The sequence below is a fragment of the Solanum lycopersicum genome, chromosome 8 (assembly GCF_036512215.1).
Source record: "Solanum lycopersicum chromosome 8, SLM_r2.1".
NCBI lineage: Eukaryota > Viridiplantae > Streptophyta > Magnoliopsida > Solanales > Solanaceae > Solanum > Solanum lycopersicum.
In genome coordinates this window covers 64,478,255-64,499,075 of record NC_090807.1, presented here as the reverse complement: position 1 = coordinate 64,499,075, position 20,821 = coordinate 64,478,255, and the positions used below count along the sequence as shown (strand labels likewise).

At 29.9% G+C, this 20,821-nt stretch overlaps 1 protein-coding gene across 4 annotated transcripts; it reads left to right on the top strand.

Annotated features, from left to right (window-relative positions):
- The first annotated feature begins 12,237 nt into the window (after positions 1–12,237).
- Positions 12,238–20,821, top strand: LOC101258683 (O-fucosyltransferase 29-like). Of its 4 annotated transcripts, none has more exons than XM_004245728.5 (9): positions 12,238–12,852; positions 13,694–13,805; positions 15,399–15,475; positions 15,787–15,875; positions 15,972–16,161; positions 17,106–17,287; positions 17,947–18,049; positions 19,400–19,728; positions 20,079–20,821. In XM_004245728.5, the coding sequence occupies exons 1-9, from the start codon at positions 12,568–12,570 to the stop codon at positions 20,488–20,490; spliced, it is 1,779 nt and encodes a 592-aa protein (XP_004245776.1). In that variant the 5' UTR covers positions 12,238–12,567; the 3' UTR covers positions 20,491–20,821. The 4 variants fall into 4 exon arrangements, with proteins under 4 accessions (XP_004245776.1, XP_010325489.1, XP_069144707.1 ...); XM_010327187.4 differs by having other exon boundaries at positions 12,289–12,852; positions 13,694–13,734; XM_069288606.1 differs by having other exon boundaries at positions 12,332–12,852; positions 13,259–13,805.

The following is a 20,821-nucleotide window of genomic DNA, read 5'->3' as shown; positions in this document are numbered from 1 at the left end:
AGATTCTTTCGTGTGTGCCTTTTCTATTCAGATTCTGACTTTTCATGGATGTAATTGGTGGGTGAACCACTGTATTTGGTATCCTATTATTTTAATAAAAACTCATTTAAAATTTAATTTAATTTATAGACATGATAGTAAAAGTTTCTTTTAAATAATCTAATAATAATTAAATTAGTTCTTTTGTACTACATAAAAGTTAAAGGATTGTTTTATATAACGTACTATTACTAGGCTAGTTTTGATAATTAAAGGATAGATGATTTTTTCGAAAGGTTATAATTGTATAAATTAAAGTGTATAATATATAATAATTTTTCAATGTAACATCTATAATAATAAATAGATAGTCAAAAATACGTAAAAAGGTAACAGAAGGGGTGCGTGTTAATTGTTAGACCTAGCAACTCTCACATTAATTAGAATTAGAGCAAAAAAGCTAAAAAAGAAAAAAGAAGGTAAAGAACTTATAGTTAGTTCATACGATACATTTGCTTTTAGCTCATGAATAGCATAATTTAAAGAGCAAATTTGTGAAGTTCATTAGGCCGAAATTGAAAAATACGTATAGTTATTCGGTATATCGAATCGTGACATTCAACATCTTTTTTCTTTTAATTTAGAAGCTTTCTAAATTTTATGAAAATTATAAAACGATAAAAGCAATAAAAATGAGTTTTATAGAAGATAAAGGCTACACGAATTTTATTTTGCATTTTCAAAAAACAAAATTCAAATAATCTAGAAGAATTAGGAAAATTTCCTTTCTTTTTTAAAATTTCTATTAAAATTTTCTGTTCAAGCATTAAAATACAAAGTTGTCTTTGCTTCCTAAAATATACAAATTCCAAATCAAGTTGGATTAACGAACCACAATTAAGTCACCTACAAAATCAATATTCAATATATATGCAAAATTTCTAACCTAAATTACACTTGTTTGATTGGATATTTTAAAGTATTAGTTGAAGAATTCTATTCATTTTGTTGACCAAATTGTTAGGTGATTTTGACATAACCTTTGAGATATGTCATTCTATCTGAATACTTGAGTTTCTTACTTATTATAAAGCCAAAAATTAGGACATCTACTATATGTTTAATTACCTGCTTCAGGCTACGTGGCCTTTTACCTAAAATGACAAAATCGAAATTACATATATTGTGATAATACTCTTTTTAAAACAAATTAAAAGGGGAATTTAGTGCACCTTTATTAGTTCTTATTTAAATGAGGATCCCAAATTTAAAACTCTTACATGTCTTTTTTAATGGAGCTCATCGCACAAAATTTATTTAGTGTAGTTGATATCTCCAGTGCGATTATAATAGAATTCTACCTAAATTACATATTTAACTTATTGATAAAAATGTAACAGTAATAACTAATTATTTCTTCGAAAATGTACTTCCTTTGTTCTAAAATAGTTATCACATTTCACTTCTCGTCTATTAAGAAATAATTTGATCAAATTTTAAAGCTAAATTTGATTAGATTAAATCATATTTAAAATTATATTAAATATTGTAATTTATTATTTTTTTTGTATCAATAATGATAAGATATATTATAGAGTATTTATCAAAATTCATATCTTTTGACTTTTAAGAAAATAATTATGACAAATATTTTAGAGGGAAGGGTATATAATAATCGATTTGTGGATTTTATCAGCCTTAACATAGATTTTGTCAAAATAATACAAGTGCGTTATTTTTTAACATTAATAAGCAACATATAATATTTCAGAGTGCGAATAATTTTACTTATAGTCCAAAGTTTGAGAATTCTATATTTCTTTTTAAAATGATAAATATATCGGACTAATATTAAAAAATTAATTGCATAAGGATTCGCATTGACCTTTTATTAGGTCTTACTTGAACGAATTCAAAAAAAGTATATATAATAGCAACAACTAATTATTATTTTTTAAAAAAAATACATGGATAGTACTACTCTATTTGCAGATTTTATTAACCTAAAGTTGAATTCTTCTCAACATAATAAAAGTATAAGAGTATCATACTTAAACATTAAACAATTTTGAAAATATAACGGATAATATACTTTATAATTAATTGAAAGAATAACACTATTGATCCTTCCATTGTTATAAAAATTTGATTATTGTCCTTCTGAAATTGCAATACAAATTTAAAATAAATATAAACAAATAAATCGTGAAACAATTAATAATTTTGAAATGTTGAATATTGATAAGCAAAAAAATTCACAGCGCATTTGAAGATTAAATATGCTTCTTTCAGATATTACGAGTACTAAAATTAAAATTTATAAATAACTAAAGGACCGAGTGTGACATTAACCTTAACTATTTTTTTAGAACCAACACTGAGAATATGCTAGACTTTTTCTTGGAGAATATTATTAGGTGACACTTGAGAAAACATTATTGAAAATTTCAATCAAAAAATTATTCTTTTACTTTTATTTTTTGCTCAACCTTCCAAAATCAAACCATTAAGTATAATATTGCTTATGAAAATGATTAATTTTGAAGGTTAATAGAAGTTATAGGTCCAAATCTTCTCCAACATCGCTTTCAACGTACAAGTGAAAGTTATATTGGGATGACCAAAGTGTTTACACATATTGCAATATATATTTTAAGTTAGTGTGGTAGTTGGTCTTGAAGGGCCACATGATTTTCTTCAAAAAGTTATTTCGATAATTACGGTGTTCGAATCAATTTATAAGTAGTCTAATTAATTTCATATAATACATGCATCTATTTCCAATTGTTAAGTGTATCGAGATTCAAAGAACTCTATATCAAATACCTAGTATCGTGATTCTCAACTTGTTTCATTAATTATTCAATCATACCCTTGTATTTTTAAAAAAATAAACATTCAGATCAACTTATACACGATTCAATTTCTAAATTTATTTTCTTTCATTGGGCGACTTTTGCCAAGATAAAAAAAAATGTGTCTCCTAGTAAGTGTCATCTTACTTAATTACACCACATTAAGTTTAGCCAGAAAGAATTATGGACAATAACATTGGATTTTCCAAAAACCTCATGCAATTAATTTTATTTTTTAGAATCCAACATCTAATTAACAAAGATAGCAAAACAATACATAATAGTTACTACTTAAATAGGCTTAGTATAATACTTCTTCTTTCCACTTTTATTTATCATGTTATGTTTTTCGAAAGTCAATTTGAATAATTTTCAAAGTCAAAATAGATTACGTTAATTCAATATCTTAAACAAAAAATTTAGATATTCAAAAACTATATAAAAAACACTATAAATTGCATTTTTTTTGTATATCAATAGATGAAAAAATACATTTTAAAATGTTAGTCAAAATTCTTATAGTTTTGACTCTAAAAAATAAAAATCATGACAACTAAAAGTGGACGGAAAGAGTACAAAGGGACAACAAAGTGGAAATAAGTGTTAATTGTCTTCTATTATAAGTTCTAAATTGTTATCTCGTTATGTGAGTACTCCTTGTTATGTATAGCTGTTAATAGTAAAAGTGATGTAAACTAGGAATATATATATGCTCCTCATGTAACAACGTATACATGTTAAAAAAAGATTCAACGTTGATTTTTTCTCCGTTCAACAACAACATATTTACTGTAATTTTATAATTGAAGTCTGAAATGATAGACGTACGGCTGGCCGCCTTTTATCTCTATCTTGTCCTCTGATGCGTGCTTTGATTCGAATAAGGCATGAAAAAGTATGGAATTGGGTATATTTGTATTTTCATATGTTTACTGATAACTAACTTTGGTCCCATGCATTATATTATCGTATATCATAATGAGCATTTAGGTTGATGGATCAGTTTACGTATCTAAAGAAAATAACATATCTAAGTTATATACGTTGATAATATAAAAAGAATTTATGTATCACCAATTTTAGTACAGTAGGTTACTAGAGTACTTAATATTTGTTATAAATATTTACCTGAAATTAATTACCTTATAATTAAGTTAATTTTTATTAAAAAAATTTGGGTCATGGAACTTGAATTTTTTGTCTCATACAAATATCACTCTTCTTTTGACACGAATTAAGTATACATGTAATAAAAAATGTGTTTACTCATGGTCCAGAAATTCTTTCCAAAAAAAAGCATGTAGTGCTCCAAAATTTAGTTCATAAGTTATAAGCAAAGACGACGACAACAATAACAATAACAAAAAGTTCAGTATAATCTCGTGACATAGAATTTAAAATGAATAGAATATACGCAGACATTATTACTATCTTACAGACCGAGCGATTGTTTCCTACATGATACATGTGAGGTTTTAAATATGGGCCTATGGCTAACATTCATAGCTGCTCTATATATAGATTGGATTGGGCTTCTATGTTGAAAAAGGCCTGCAAGATTCAAGACACGAACTAAAGTTTGGTACAATATTGAACTATTTTTTCTTTAACTAAGGATCTATCGAAAATAACTTCTTTACCTCTGAGAGGTAGAGGCAGAGTCTGCAGTCTGCAATTTACATACTCTCTACCTTCTTCATACCCTACTCGATAGAACTACATTAGTTATTTAAAATATATTCTTTCAAAAATTTTATGCTTCTTTACGTTTCGTTAAAGTTAAAAAAAATAAAAAATAAAAAGAGACAAAAACACAATCTAAGAAGGCAACAAGTAAGTTACTAAATAAATTTCAAATAAATTGTATAATGTGAATATTTTAGCACCATTAGAAGTGGCTATCTGGTGTCATGATTTCTACAATAATTGTCTGATCATATTATTTATTGATTAGTTATATCATCAATCATGTTTCAAATTAGTCCATACCCACTATTTAGTCAAACTTGGACTAAACATTTGGGTCCACTTAATTTGAAAATTAATTGTCCATTTAATCATGTTTGATTGGTCAAAATACATTAAGATAATCTTTGATTCAATTTTTCATCTCAATCAATGAATTATTAAGATTTTTAAAGTTAATTATTTATCAAGTACGTTAAAATTTGAGTGTATAAGTTATATATCTAAAAGTAAATATAATAGATTTGTCAAAAAATGGTTCATTAATCCATCATTTTACATGTGTTGAGGGTTCCACGTATTAAATGTTTAATTTAAATTGCAATGTTCTTAGTGGTCCATAAGATCGTTACGAAAAAATCTTTATTACTTTTTAAGTAGAAGGAAATATATTTTTATTTAATTAATTATATATCTATTTAGTATACATAAAAATTATATATTATTTTTAATATATCGTTCATGTATGAGCTTGATTTTTAATTTCTTTATAGAATAAATATGTCTTTTTTTAAAAGTGAATGATTAGGATTCGAATAAGTCAAAGATTTTTGTCTGTATTTTAAAGTATGTAAATATAATTTTATTTGCTTAATTATATATATTTTTCGGTAATAATCTATACCTCTTATTTTCCTTCTTTTTGATAGGGAAATCAATAATTTTATTTCAAAAAATAAATTATAACAATATCTATTTACATCCTCTTCCTTTACTTTGTGACCAAACAAGGAAATGACATTTATTGGTCCCTTTATAACATACTAATTAAGTACCAAAGACAAAAAAAAAACATTCATCTTCTTTTTTGACTATATATGAGATTTTAAACACTTTTATATATATAATAACATATCATATAACTACGTTGTACTATCTAGAGACTAAATTATCAATGAAGTAGCTATCAATATATTATCTTAATTAATAGCGTCATAATGATAACCAATTGCTATTTTTTGCTTTCAATATTATTTTTTGTTCATTTTTTATCATATCGCTTACTCTTATATTTCTCAATTCTATTACGGAAAGAAGAAATCCTCTATTAGAAATTATTTTTGTACTTGGCGAAAATAAAGATGAGGCATATGTATATTACATCTCTCTCCAGATTTCACTTATAAAATCACATAAATTATATTATTGTTGTTGTATAATAACCATCAACAAAAGAGCTACCATTCAAACTCAAATCGAGATAACAATTAATTAGTCTCTTTATAAAATAAAATAAAATAGATGGAGGATTATGATTTATTATCATGTGCGTCTTCGTAAACGAATTTAAGATTTTAATTTATAGATTCAAAACTTAGAAGTCAAACACTAAATCCATCACGTTTTTTTTTTTTTGTATTTTACCGTTCTCTTATATATAAAACCCAATATTTTCACTAATTTAAGTGAGTATATATATACATTGTAACATCCATATTTAGAATATATTATTAAATTCGTTCCAGAGAGTATAATTTTCATCATATAGTTTAGATTAGTACGGTCTTCATTCTTATTAAATGTAGAGTCAGAATTTGAAGCTTATGAGTTTTGATTATAATTCTCATAAGTCACTGAATTCTAAATTAATAATTTTTACATATTCAATGAATTTCTCTCTACCGATTCAGAATTCGAATCAAAGTTACTGATTCGCCCAAACAAATAATCAACACACTAGTTTCGCGCCTCTTTCCCATGTAGATGAGAAGTTTTAGCAAAGTAAATTATTTGTTTCAAAGGAGTTTTAAAGAAAAACAAGAAGTTATTTAATATTTACTATTATTTTTGTCATTCTTAAGTTTCAGTCTACAACATGTTAAATTGTTAATGCGTTATTTTATTCACTTTGAGCTAGCTAGGTCCATGTGAAATTAATCAACATGGGACCTGCAATTTAATTTGGGAGAAATATAATTTAAAAGCATTCAGTTTTATTACCACCCATTCATAAATTCATCTGAACAAACAAAGCCCCACATAAATTCATAAATTGATTTGACTTGGTATTTTTAAATATGTGACTATATACATGTGTATATTTCATTGTTCAACTGGAGTGTATATCTACATATATAATAATATTTTTAAAAAATTCTTCTACGGTGTTTGATATCAATAATGAAATCAGAGTACTAAATTTAAGTCCATATAATTCTGAGTGTAACGCTAGCTTCTAACAATTTTTTTTCTTATTTCAATAGACTCTAACCTGACAGTTGATCGACCTTGGACATGTAATTAAGAAAAGAGAACTAATATCAAACTTATATAAATATCTAAAATAATGATATTTCAAAAGGTATTTAGATAATAAGTTAAAATTAAACTATTTTTTATGAGATAAACTATCAATAATCTTGCATAAATTGACACTATTTTTTATCCTCCTCGAGTCGAAGTCTGTATTTATAATTTATACATATATTAATGAATTTTTAACATAAAATCAAAGTTTATAAAAACCAAAGTTATTTAATTTTATCACATTCATAACTATGACTTATTTTTATTTTTCTGACCCACAATTTTAGGGTAGTAGATATTTTCATGTTTATTTCAAGACATAATACATATATTGGATCCTAAATTTGGCTTTAAATTTTAATTTTGACCTCCAATTTTCATAATGCATAAAAAGACATTTTAACTTTCCAACTTTTAAATAAATAAACACATGAGTCTTACATGGTACAATACATGTAGGACATCACGTAGGACAAAAAATGACATGTAGGACATGCGTGTCTATTTGTTCAATTTTATACAAGTTTAAGTGTCTATTTGTGCACATCTAAAGTTGAAGGGCATATATATGATTTGAAGCCAAGTTAAAGTGCACATTTCTGTATTATGTCTTATTTCAATATACTAAATTTCTAAAACGTAATAAATAAAAAATAGAGAAATTAATTGAGGAATTGTAACAATTTTTTTATTTTGTCTTTTACGATTTCACAATATCCAAAATCAATTTGAGTTGCAACGGAAAAACTACAACTGAAATTAATAAAACCTCTAAAAAAACAAATGTGTCATCCTATTTTAATTGTGTACTTTTAGACATCAACCACCCAAAATAAAGAATTTAGCGACAATTAACGTATTATATTTATCGGAAATAATAAAGTAAATATGGATATTATAACAAATATTTTATATAAATATCATTAAAGATTTTTATAACTTTCAAAATGCAATGACATTTATTAAATTATCATATAATTTTTTATGATAATAAATACTCTCAAATTTATTTATTTTTTTAAAAATCTATTCACACTGAATATATATTTATCTTTACAACCCTTTCCATAAAAGAAAAAGTAATTAAAGAAATCACTATTATCCTCTTTGGGGCCCTTTCTAGTACTAATTACAGTCAAAGTATTTTAAAAGAGAGCACTAGCTCATTAATTAGTCAAACATCATTAGTGATCAATTCCATAATGATGATCACGATGCTTTAGTTTCCTCTGTCCTTTGAGAGTAGGTTAAATTAATTAGTTTCATAATCATATGGCGGAAAAAGATAGCTAAACACAGTTTCATAATTTCAAAAAAAAAAAAAATCTTTAAAAATAATTTGAAACTGTCTTTGCTTAAAGTAAACATGTCAATAAAGATGCGTCTGTTTTAACTTGAATCCCTCTCTTATACAATAGGAGAATATTAAGTTACAGTAAAAAATTTTTTATATTTGTACGCTATAACAAACATATAACTGTATAATTCGCTATGTATACACAATTGTATAATTCGCTAGCCTAAATTGTATAATTCGCTGGCCTAAATTGTATAATTCGCTGGCCTAAATTGTATAATTCGCTGACCTCGCTATACATATACAATTGTATGATTCGCTGGCCTAAATTATATAATTCGCTGGTCTATTTCGCTGCAATTGTATAATTCGCTGACCTATTTCACTGCAATTGTATAATTTGCTGCCTATTTCGCTGCAATATTTGTATAATATTTGCTTTGCATACAATTGAATCGAAGTAAATGTTTGTATATTGTATAATTATAAGTGTATAAGAAGAAGATATATGTTTTTCTCTCGCTTTATATAAAAACAAAAACACAATTTATACACTTTTGTTGTATAAAGCGAGAGAAAATTGTATTTCATTGCAATTGTATAATTCGTTGGCTTTTTTCGTTACAATATTTGTTTAAAATTTGCATTTGTCTACAATGAATCGAAGTAAAATGTTTGTAAATCGTATAATTAAGTGTATAACACGAAGATAAATGTTTTTGCATGTGTATATACAATTTTCTCCCGCTTTATACAAAACAGAAACACAATTTATACACTTCTGTGTACAAAGCGAGAGAGGCGAGCAGAGGGAGAGTGGCAAGCGAGAATTTTGGGAGAGAGGCGACTGGCAAACTTTGGCAAACGTTTGCTATGGAACACAGTTATATCAAACCGTAGCTACTCCATTTATTTTAGATTATTAGTTTGCTATTATATACAATTATCCTTTAAATTTATTATACTAATTTAGTTGAAAGGTTCAATAGTATATGTACTTTTATTTCAAAATATTGTAAGAAATTATGATATAAATGGTAAGCAAACTAAAATACATTATACTTTCTCTATACACTTGGCCTATATGTATTAAAAATAATGTTTAATAATGCTATGGAAAATGTGAAATAATAATACTATTACCACATATTGTTAAAGTCAGAGGGTGTCTTTTTACGCAACAAAATATGATAATTTACTATGAGTAAGTGATAAGTTATATAAGCTAAGAATACACCTACATTAGTCATAATCAATCATAAATTATATAAAAACATATCATACATTTATTAGTTTAATTAGTGCATAAACCATATTTGTAATTTTTGTTGGTCCAGACTCTAGAGTATAGAGTAGTTAGGTATACTAAAATTCTTATTAAATACTTTATTCTAAAAAAAAATCGAACCACAAAAAAATCATTTGCTATTATGAACTAGCAAATAAAGGAACCATATTACATTATTCTTATTTGGTGCATATTAATATTGAAGACACGTTTCACATTATTATTGATTTAATATAAATACAAAAATTAATAAGTTTACCGACAAAAAAAAAAAGGTTCACGACGTATGCTAATTAATCTCTTTTTGGCTTCGAAAAATTGTTCTTATGTGAACTCTTTCGAGTATTGATAGTGACTTCTACTTATTTGGTCCATTTTTTTATATTCTTCCCAATTAATATGGTTTGATTAAATTTAAATTTATCTTATAAAATTCATTTTTGAATATAACATTTCAATAATAAAAAAATTGAAAGTAGGGTTAAAAGAAAAGTCGTCTGATGAAAAACTATTTTTAGAGGATCAAGTCACTCGAATAAAGTGAGATTAATGGAATGTAACTTCTTAATCGATGAGCTTCGAAAAAACATACAAAGCACACTAACCTAACTCAATGAAGGCGATTGTCAACACTGGCTCAGACACACACGTGAGCGATTGAAACATTTTCATTCAAAAAAGTACGCAAAATTTCTGATTAAGAATGATTTTCTTTTAATTGTTCTTCCATTATTATTAAATTTTCAAATAATAATTTCGAATCATGATATAAAATGGTTACATTCTTTTTGGGCACTAATTAATGAATGAATCATTTTTCTTTGTTAATTTCCATCGCATGCAAGTTTTTGATTATGCAAAAGTCCAAAATTTTTATTACTATATGCTATTTTTAAATTATATGTGCTTTAAATTGCTAGAGTTGATTTTTTTTTTTACATATGCTAACAAAAGAGAGCAAATATATCATGCTAAAATTGTTTATATTTTAAAAAATATCATGTCCTTGCTCATCCATTTTTAGAAAGAAACTAACAAATATAGATAATAAAATTTAGAGCATTGTAACATGGCATGTGCATGGTGATGTGGGGAGCCCTAAAAATAAAATTCCTCTAATTTCTCATGTAGGTTTTGATTTTAGAAATTGTTTGTTAATTTTTTTTCATCAAAATAGGGAGATTATTGAGGAAGAAATGAGTGTTTTTCAATAGTAATATATAACGTTTTTATGCTTTAAAGTTGAAGCAGAAAAAAATAGCTCATTCAAATAAGTATTTTAATTTTTTTTTAATGATAACGTTATATATATTATAAATACGTTTTACAAATTTAAAATTAGCAGTAACTTCAGTTTTTATATTTTAACTTGTAAAATACTTTATAGAAAAATTAATCAACTACAAATTACTACTAAAAATATATCTCAAATAAATTAGCTAAATTACAAGCTGTTATTCTTCAAAATTACTTTTTCTATAAAAAATAATAATAGTACTTTTGATAAGAAAGTAATAATGCATATGGCCAAAATTATGAAATTACACTTGATTGTTGTTGAAGATTAGAAAATAATATAGAAGAGATTTTATGATGTTACATTTAATTGTTTATATATATATATAATCCTTTTCACTTTTTCCATGTAATTTCATTTTTTATATTTCTAGCCTAATTTGGACGTTCAATTTTTTTATTTTTTTTTAACAACATAGAAGTTGAGTTGCCCATTCCCACAAAAATTAAACGCCGTTTAAGCATTCACCTTCATTTATGGCCTTTATGAACCTTTCTTCGTAAGCACCCCTTTTTTCTGTCCATTCTCGTTTCGATTTACTCGTTCATTTTAATTGTTATGTTATATTTTTTAAAACTTATTAAATTAATTTTTAATATTAAAGTAAATTATAATAATTCAATAGAGAAAAACATCGAAAACAATAAAAATATTTCTATATTATGCATGAATTATTAGGTTCATTCCTGTGATATTGACAGTCTTCAAAATATTATTTTTTTTGACTAACTAAACTTAAATACAAGAGTGAAATACACCTTTAAATTCCCACAAAGTGTAGGGATATTTTCATATTTTTTCTCAATTTTTTATTAAAAGCATCATCCCTTACAAGAGTTTTAGATATATCAGGTGGCCGATAAGTTGTGCATCCAACTATCCAAATCTATTTAGTTAGATAGATAAGTATTTTTGAGACTATCGAATATGAAACTAATACTTTGCGTTTGATATTTTCAATAAAATAAAGTAAATACTCTCTCCGTCCCTCTATTCTTAATTACTTATTTATTTTTAAATTGACACATCTATTAAAAAATAATAATTGACGTAGTGAGTTTTCTATTCTACTTCTATTAATTATGAATATGATAGACTTAAAAGTTTGAGATCTTCCATAAGTTATATTTTTTTTTCAAAATTAATTAATTGAGGATATGATAAATAAGTTTTTTTTTTAATTTATCAAAATGAAGGACAAATAAATAAAGATAGGTAAAAAAAATAGACAAAGTAATTTAGAGAGTATTTAACTAAGGTAATGAAATTGATGTAATAGTTATTACACTGATTATTCTTCATATTTTTCATTCTCAAATTTCTCATATAATATTTTTTTCTTGAGAAAATAAAAAAAAATGAATACTACAAGAGTGTTTTTACACTCCACCCATTTAAAGAGCTCTACAGATTTGTGTAGAAATTAGAAAACCCCACTCTACAGTGAAAACTCAATTTGGGTTTCTTGAGAAAAAAAGCTGCATTTATTAACAGAGAAAGAGGGAGAGTGAATGTAATTTGAGTTTACACCATTTTTATGTGATTTTCTTGAAAAAGATTACGGCTGTGGGGTTTGATGGTAATGGTAATATGAGCAAAAAGGGTGTTATTAGAAGATCGAAAGCTAGTGGCTTTACAAATGGGTTTGGCCAAACTGTGGAAATATAGTGGTGGGTTGTTTTCTAATCTGGCTGCGGCGGTGCATCATCAGCACAAGCAGCATTTTGTGTTTTCTTGTTTCCAGTCGCCGTCGTATGGGGCGTCGCCGCCGCCGCCGCAGTCGCGGAGGCCGATCTCATGGACATGTATTTGTGGATTTATGTTGTTTGCTTTGGGGTTGATTTCACTCTTTACTGGACATGTGGCATCTGATGTTGAATGGTATTCTCAGCGAATCGTTAAAAGGAATTGGTTCTATAAACTGGTAATCTAACCAAAAAGTTAGTTTACCCCCTTTTTTTTGTTTTCGATAATCGTGGTGTCCAACTCAGCTTTCACACAGCTCGACTAATTTCACGATACTTGTCACCTTTATTATTAGCTACAATTGATATTTGATATTGTGGTCTTCAATGTTTTTGATAATCATGTTGTTTGGCTCAGCTTTTGCTTACCTTAGATTAATTCTAAGGGATACATGTCATCTCCCACCAGCTAAATTAGTAATGGCTAACAATTGATATATTTGATAATGTGGGCTTCAATTTTTGGAAATCTTTTGGCTCTTTCTATATAGGTGTTAGTGTTCTTTTTAAGGGGAGGTAGGAGCTCGTCTTTTTATGAGGGACTTTGTACAAGTTGACCTACTATATCTTGGAAATTTCATGCAGAATCATTGAAGAATATAACATAATGGAAACAAAAAGATTGCTAAGGCGAATCTGCAAGCATTGTATGTCGGTAGAAACTTAGGGAAGTACTTGTATGAGAACACTCTTAATTGCCTTTTTTTCCTCTAAAGAACCTCTTTTTTGTCTTAAAAGTTAAATCTTTGACTATTGAGGATTCATATAGCCATTCTCATTAGTATGGGGTTGAGGCATTGTAGTTGTAGTAGAAGCATTAAGAAAGGACATGTCTTCATGTGGAAATGACAAAATGCTGGAGTTGTTATGCCGATGCTGCTAATCTGACCCAAAAGTTAAAATGGAAAAGCAAGTGTTTGTGGCTACAATACTAACATGCATGGCATTAAAAACTATGTTTTTGCATTGTGTGTCCTGGTGTATTTAAGCATCACATTTTTGTTCTATGATATTTTCCAGGATGGAAGTCATCGTTTATCAATTGACATTTGGAAATCAAGGTATTCAAGTTTTTACTATGGATGCAGTGAGAGAGGCCCTCATTTTACTGAGAGAGGCCCTCATTTTTCTTGTAAGTTTATAAGTGCTTTATGTGGTGTCTTTGGAATGCTGTTTCAATTATTTCCTTTTGTTATTGGCTTGAGTTGAGTTAATTTGTTGGTTTAAACATGAACCTGATTTGACACTGTAATTTTGATGGCTTTGGCATCTTAAATTTATGAAGATCTAGTAGTTACATTTACACTTTTCATTATGATTTCAACTGAAAGATAATAACATTAGTGCTAGTTAACTATAGCAGTATATTACGTTATCTAGTTCAAGCAAGAAATCATCCCCTGCCTGATTTATGTTCGTTCATTCTATTATAGTTTGGCTAAGAAGTTAAAGAGAGAGAATTAACTTGTCACATCCTACTTTCTAATGATTGGGGAGCTGAGTGCCGTATTCTTTTACTGTTCCCCCTCTCAAATCGAATACTCCATTACCCATCAACCCTTACCTTTATTCCTCTAACTTCATTGTTCTCAGCTTTACCAAGCATAAAGTTACTTTGAACTCTAGGTGAGCTGGTGGCACTACTATCAATATGTCTTTCTTGGAGCTTGTCTTGTCACTTGTTTGATTACTTGGTTTGCCATAAGGTATAGAGAATGTATTCCAAAGTCCAAAACTTTTAATGCCTAAATTAAAATTGTAAGACATGTGACTAACTCATCAGTTACTTGACCCAAATCTGTTATAAACTTTAGTCATCTTAAATCATAAGTACCTTATAGGAAGGGATCGAAATATATCCGAACTTTGACCGAAATTGGTGGAATAATACCGAACTTTGGAAAGGACCTTTTGCCCCTGCACTATTTAATAGTCTAATCTAAAGGTATATGTGCCACGTGGACATGTTACTATTTATAATGATGCAATAATTATGATGTCCACGTGGGTACATATATACCTTTTAAATACACTATTAAATAATGCTGGGGTAAAAGGTCCTTTTCAAAGTTCGGTATGGTTACAACAATTTCGGTCGAAGTTCGGATATATTTCAATCCTTTTTCCCTACCTTATAGGTGAATCTGAAGTTTATGAAATCAAGCTCATGGACAGAAAAGAATTCGAGGACCTTTTAATCTTAAATTAGACCCAAACAAAGTGTGTGTTTTTGTTTTCATGAATGATGTATATGGTGTTGCAGCCATGTTAGACTTACTTTTTACGTTACATATTACACGTAATCTTACTACACCTTGCTTGTAATTCTCTCTCAAACAAAGTGTATGTTTTTGTTTTCATGAATGATGTATATGGTGTTGCAGCATGTTAGACTTACTTTTTACGTTAAACTACACGTAATCTTGCTACACCTTGCTTGTAATTCTCTCTCAGAATTCTCTTCTTGCTGAAGAATATCACTATTAAAACTATCCATTACTTATTTTAAAAAGAAAGAAAAAAAGCTTAGCTGTCAGGAGACTTAGGATTTTCAAAACCTTTTATGGGCATCTTTGTGATTAGCTGTGATAATTTCATCTTGAAGGCTTTATTTGTGTCCTCTATCATGCAATGGCACACACCTCTGTTTCCATATTTTTCATTGTTACTCCTTACTTATAGTGAAAATAACCATCTTCTATAATGTTACCAAAATGAAATGTAGCTGCTGTGCGTGAGCGATTTTCCAACGGATATTTGCTTATTGCAACTAGTGGAGGTCTCAACCAACAAAGAACTGGCGTAAGTATATTTTACTTGGTTTATGTTTGTGTGTTTAATGATGGTGGTGTTTGGGCCAGCTAGTTGCACCTTAATTATTCCATGAGGCATCTGCTACCTCCCACCAAGCGCTGGTACCACCCAACTTTGCCTACCAAGGCTTTGGCAGAGGGAAAAATCATCTAGTATATTTTACTTGACTTTCTCTAAAAAAAATTGATTTTACATTCATTGATTCTCTTATTTTTGGGGTTTTTGTGATATTTCTGTTTTGCTCTTTTACTTCCATGTCACAATCATCTAAATTTTGAAATATATCTCTTGCTTATCAGATAACTGATGCTGTAGTTGTTGCACGGATTCTCAATGCCACTTTAGTTGTACCTGAATTAGATCATCATTCATTTTGGAAGGACGAAAGGTTTGTCTGCTTCTTTTAGTATATTGGAGGAGCATGTGCATATATCTTAAGCAAGTTTGTGATTTTTTCTTACTGAGACAGCTTGTTTACTTGCAGTGATTTTTCAAATATTTTTGATGTTGGTTGGTTCATCTCTTACCTTGCAAAGGATGTCACAATTGTTAAAAGAGTTCCAGAGAAGGTCATGATGTCAATGGAAAAACCCCCATATACCATGCGAGTTCCTAGAAAATCGGAGCCTGAATATTACTTGGAGCAAGTTTTGCCCATACTCTTAAGAAGAAAGGTAAGTGATCTTTGGTGCTGAACAATACTTATCTGAGGAACACCTAAGCTAGCTGCTATATTTCTTGTCGGAGCTGATGATTCCAAGATATAGTATTGCACTTTAGGAAATGGTGTATTTTGCTGCCTGACCTCCTATTCAGTGAGCTCTATGTAGACCTGCAAGAGAAAAGATATACTCTGATTAGGGATTAAATCTCTCTGCTCTCCTAATATTAGCTTAGCCCATTGCAACCTAACAAGTCTCAGTTTCAGACATGGCTTGAACTTGTTTCCAAGCTAGTTAGTTCTTTTGCCAAAATATACCCTTTTTGCTCTTCTTTTTGGGCCTAGCCGTATAATTGCATGTTTGGAATTCATAAAAGATAAACGACATGGTCAGGCAATTCATTATCTTTTTTTTTTCCATGAAGCTCTTTTCAGCATTGTTAAGGCATTATTGTGGTTATTAGTTAACATGTTCATGACATTTGTTGTAGGTCTCTGTCTATAACTGTGTGCTTGAAAGGAAATAATTCATATTTCTCGGCAAACGGGGAAGTGGAGAAATAATAAACTTAGCTATTATGCTTTCTATTTCATTTCAAAAGCAACACTATGCTTTATCTCAGTCCAGAGATATTTTTAGCAGTCAATCAATTATCTCTGCGAGAGCTAGTCATGTCTATTTTTTTTTATTTTTGCTTTGGAGATGGACGTCATATCTATTTATGCTTTTCTAAGAAGTATCATTCTTGGAAGGCAGTTTACCTAGCCAATTAGGAAGCAAACTAGGTGACACTATCTCTTAACGTGTTCTTTAAATTGAACTTTCCTTGTTTCTCTTGTTCATCAACATCACAGTTCACCTACGCTGATCAAGTCTTATTAAAGTAAAACAGGATTCCAGGAAGTGCATGACTATGTTAACATTTTGTTGATGTTTGGGCTCCGAATTGCATGCAGGTTCTTCAGTTGACAAAGTTTGACTATCGACTTGCTAGTGACCTTGATGAAGAGCTACAAAAATTGCGTTGCCGTGTGAATTATCATGCCTTAAGATTCACAAAACCCATTAGGAATCTTGGTCAGAAACTTGTATTCCGTATGCGGAGGATGGAAGAACGCTTCATTGCAGTTCACTTGAGGTTAGTTTGACTTAGTGCATGCCTTCTGATACTCTTAGCTAAATTTTTCACTAAGCAATTTAAGTAAGCGACGTTTTAGTGAAAATAAAACTTAGAACTGAAGTTGCAACTGTCGAGGCCTTTTGAGTTTGACGTGATCATCTTCTTCATGTGTGTGTTCAATTTTTGGAGCTATTCGCGCACACTTCAGTTTAAGTTTGTTGTACTGTAAGGAGGGATCTTGTCTTCAATTCAGGAGTTGGGAGTTCTCTCCCTGAATCTCGTGGCATGATAATGAAGATAACAAAAGGGGAAAAAAGAATGTGAATTTAGTAGGCTGTAAATCCATGTTCCATCAATAAGAAGGGACCTGTAGTTGACCTTCTGTCTTGGTTATACTTGAGTGTGTGAATTCACTAATAATTGGAAAGCTCAGAGTGTTTCTCAGACTTTCACCTCCGAGGTTTTCTGGGGCTGTGGGTGAGGATGCTCACAAGTTTATTACTACTTTGCTACTTTGCCGGGAGTTGTGGCATAAATTTTCAACTTGGACTTGAGAAACTTTACATCTTACTGATGCCATTTGATACTTATCTTCCTTAGTCAATACAGACCAACCCCTTCAACTTTATGATTTCTACTGGCTATTCATATCTCTTGTGCTTAATTATGTTCTTTAGGTTTGAACCTGATATGTTGGCATTCTCTGGCTGCTACTATGGTGGGGGCGACAAGGAAAGATATGAACTGGGTGAGATAAGAAAACGATGGGCTACTTTACCTGTAAGATCTCAATCACTGAAGAATTGTGCTTCTGTATTAGTTACACGCAAATTTAGGTGATATCACTTCTGTGCTATTAGGTGTCTATTGCACATGCACATTATGCTGTCTATCTAGGATTTGTAGAGCTGCAATTCTATTGCCAAGCTTGTGAACTCAATACTTCCTTGCTGCAGCCTTTTCATATTCTTCTTAAGCAGTGTCACTGCTTGGGCTAGTATTCTGAAATGCTATTTTTTGTGGAGGTTAGCCTGAATAGATAAAGTCTAATATCTAGGGAAGCAATGATCAATTGAGTTTATATGATTTTTTTTTAAAAAAAAAATAAATGTAATGAAAATTTCATCAAAGAATAACATCCAGTGAGAGCAATGGAAAGGTAATACAACCCCAACAATATGCATCTTACTACACAAGTTACATGTGAAAACAATTAAGGAATTTAACCATCCTGTCTACTTGTACATTCTCAATTTTACACCAAAATCCTAAGAGAGCTAAACATCAATGCTTTAATCTTCAAATCATTTCCTTTTTGCCTTCAGAGTGTTTGATTTCTCTCACTCGACACAGGCCACCATGGCACCATCTATGCCTTAAAAGTATCTTTTATTTATCCGTCCGTACAATCCACCATATAGCCGTTACAATTTTTTTATCGTCTGCTTCCATTCCAACAAAGTAGCGGGTCTTGAGGAGATTCTGGTATCTGCCATTTAACTACAAGCATATTCAAAAACATGTGCCAAATGTGATTTGTGATTCTGCAGTGTATGAACAAGTGTTTCACGATTTTATAATCTTCTTCTCACAGTACACATCTGTTGCAAAAAGTCATAGCTCTTCTTTGTAGACTTTATTGGGTCAAGCAGCCTCGCTAGCCTTTAGCCATGAGAAGCACTCTACTTTGTTAAGGTGCTTTGTTTCTCCATGTCAATTTCCACAGCCATACTTGTTCTTGTTGTCGACTTGACGACAACTTCATATGCAAACTTAACTCAGAATAGGCCATCCATACGCTCTTTCCATACTATCTTATCTGGTAGTAAGTAGGAACTGCTGTCTATGAAAGTTATCTATCATCTGCAGAGTTACAACAAATTCATCTATTGCATTTTAGAACTAATATCCACCGCAGTTAAAAGCAAAAAAACAAAAAGATTAAATGTCCACCACAAGAAGTAAGTGATAATTTGAGGTAATGTTGTTAACATTAGGTCTTCAGTAAAAACTTTACATCATATCCTCTTCAGAAACTATGAGTGCTTTTCAGCCTGATACCACCCCATCCCAAATTTGATACTAAAGCAGAAAATCCTAAATGGATTTCTGTACATTTTGTTGGTTCAGGAGTTGAGCCCTGATGAAGAACGAGCACGAGGGAAATGCCCACTAACACCTCATGAAGTCGGGCTTATGCTGCGGGCTCTTGGCTTCAATAATGACACATATCTTTATGTTGCATCTGGTGAAATATATGGTGGAGAGAAAACTTTGCAGCCTCTAAGAGAGCTTTTCCCAAATTTTTATACTAAAGAGATGCTTGCTGGTGAAGAACTTCAACCCTTTCTCCCTTACTCTTCGCGTCTTGCTGCAATTGACTATATTGTATGTGATGAAAGTGATGTCTTTGCTACTAACAATAACGGGAACATGGCAAAGATCCTTGCTGGTAGGAGGTAAGCATTACTAACTGTCCCTTTTAGCGATTTTACAGTTCTTACTTCTATGAATGCTGTGTGTCTGTAAAAGGAAGTGGCTCTGTCTTCTCCTGTGAAACCACACCCTTTTTTATAACACCGCCAAAATTGGTCATTTATTGGTATTTTCTTTAGATTTTTATGCATATGCCAAAGTGGATTCGAATTGGATTCCCTTGTACTGATAATTCTTGTTGGACTTCATAGGTTTAAAAGAGAAGTGCAATTTAGAACTGTCATACATTTTAACACATTGCTTTCAACATTTTTGGTTCCTATTCTATCTTGTTTCACTGTGGATACTCATTGTTTTGTTCTTCTCTTCAAAGGAGGTACATGGGGCACAAGAGGACGATCAGACCAAATGCGAAAAGGCTCAGTGCATTGTTCATGGCACGGGATAAGATGGATTGGGCGACATTCTCTAGAAAAGTCAAATCATGCCAAAGAGGCTTCTTGGGAGAACCTGAGGAAAATAAACCAGGCCGTGGAGATTTCCATGAATTTCCATCGACATGTATCTGTAAGAGACCATTCAATTTGTCTAACTTCACAAGCAAAGAGAACAAATATCAGATTTCAAGAAGGAATCCGACTGTCTCGGAGTCAAGATATACCTACCTATCCAATAGCAGTAACCTGGAACAAAAGAGCTCTCAGAAATTCAATGAAGAGAGCTTGAGAGACAGGCATGGGTCTTTAATAGATGAGATTGACCCTGATAATCCTTTATCCGACTAAAATAAATACCATAAGTAGGTTAGTAGCTTAGCGAGCATTGTTATGGTTATCTTTTCCTCTCCAACATGCTGTCATTTTCACTTGCTACGACTTCAGAAAGCTGAAGTTTCAGTGCTAGGTAGGTGTTCAGTGCTCAATATTTCCAGTCTTGCTGCTTTTGTACAGCAAACCTGTAACTTCCTCTGATCTTGCAATTGTCCATATATGTTCTGTAAGATAGGACTCTAAGGAGAGTGGAACCTTGTATTGCCTGCTCGAAGATATCATTATGTTCGTTTATTTTATCGTATATCCAATCATCTGCAAATTCAGCAGTTTAGTTTTATCAAAA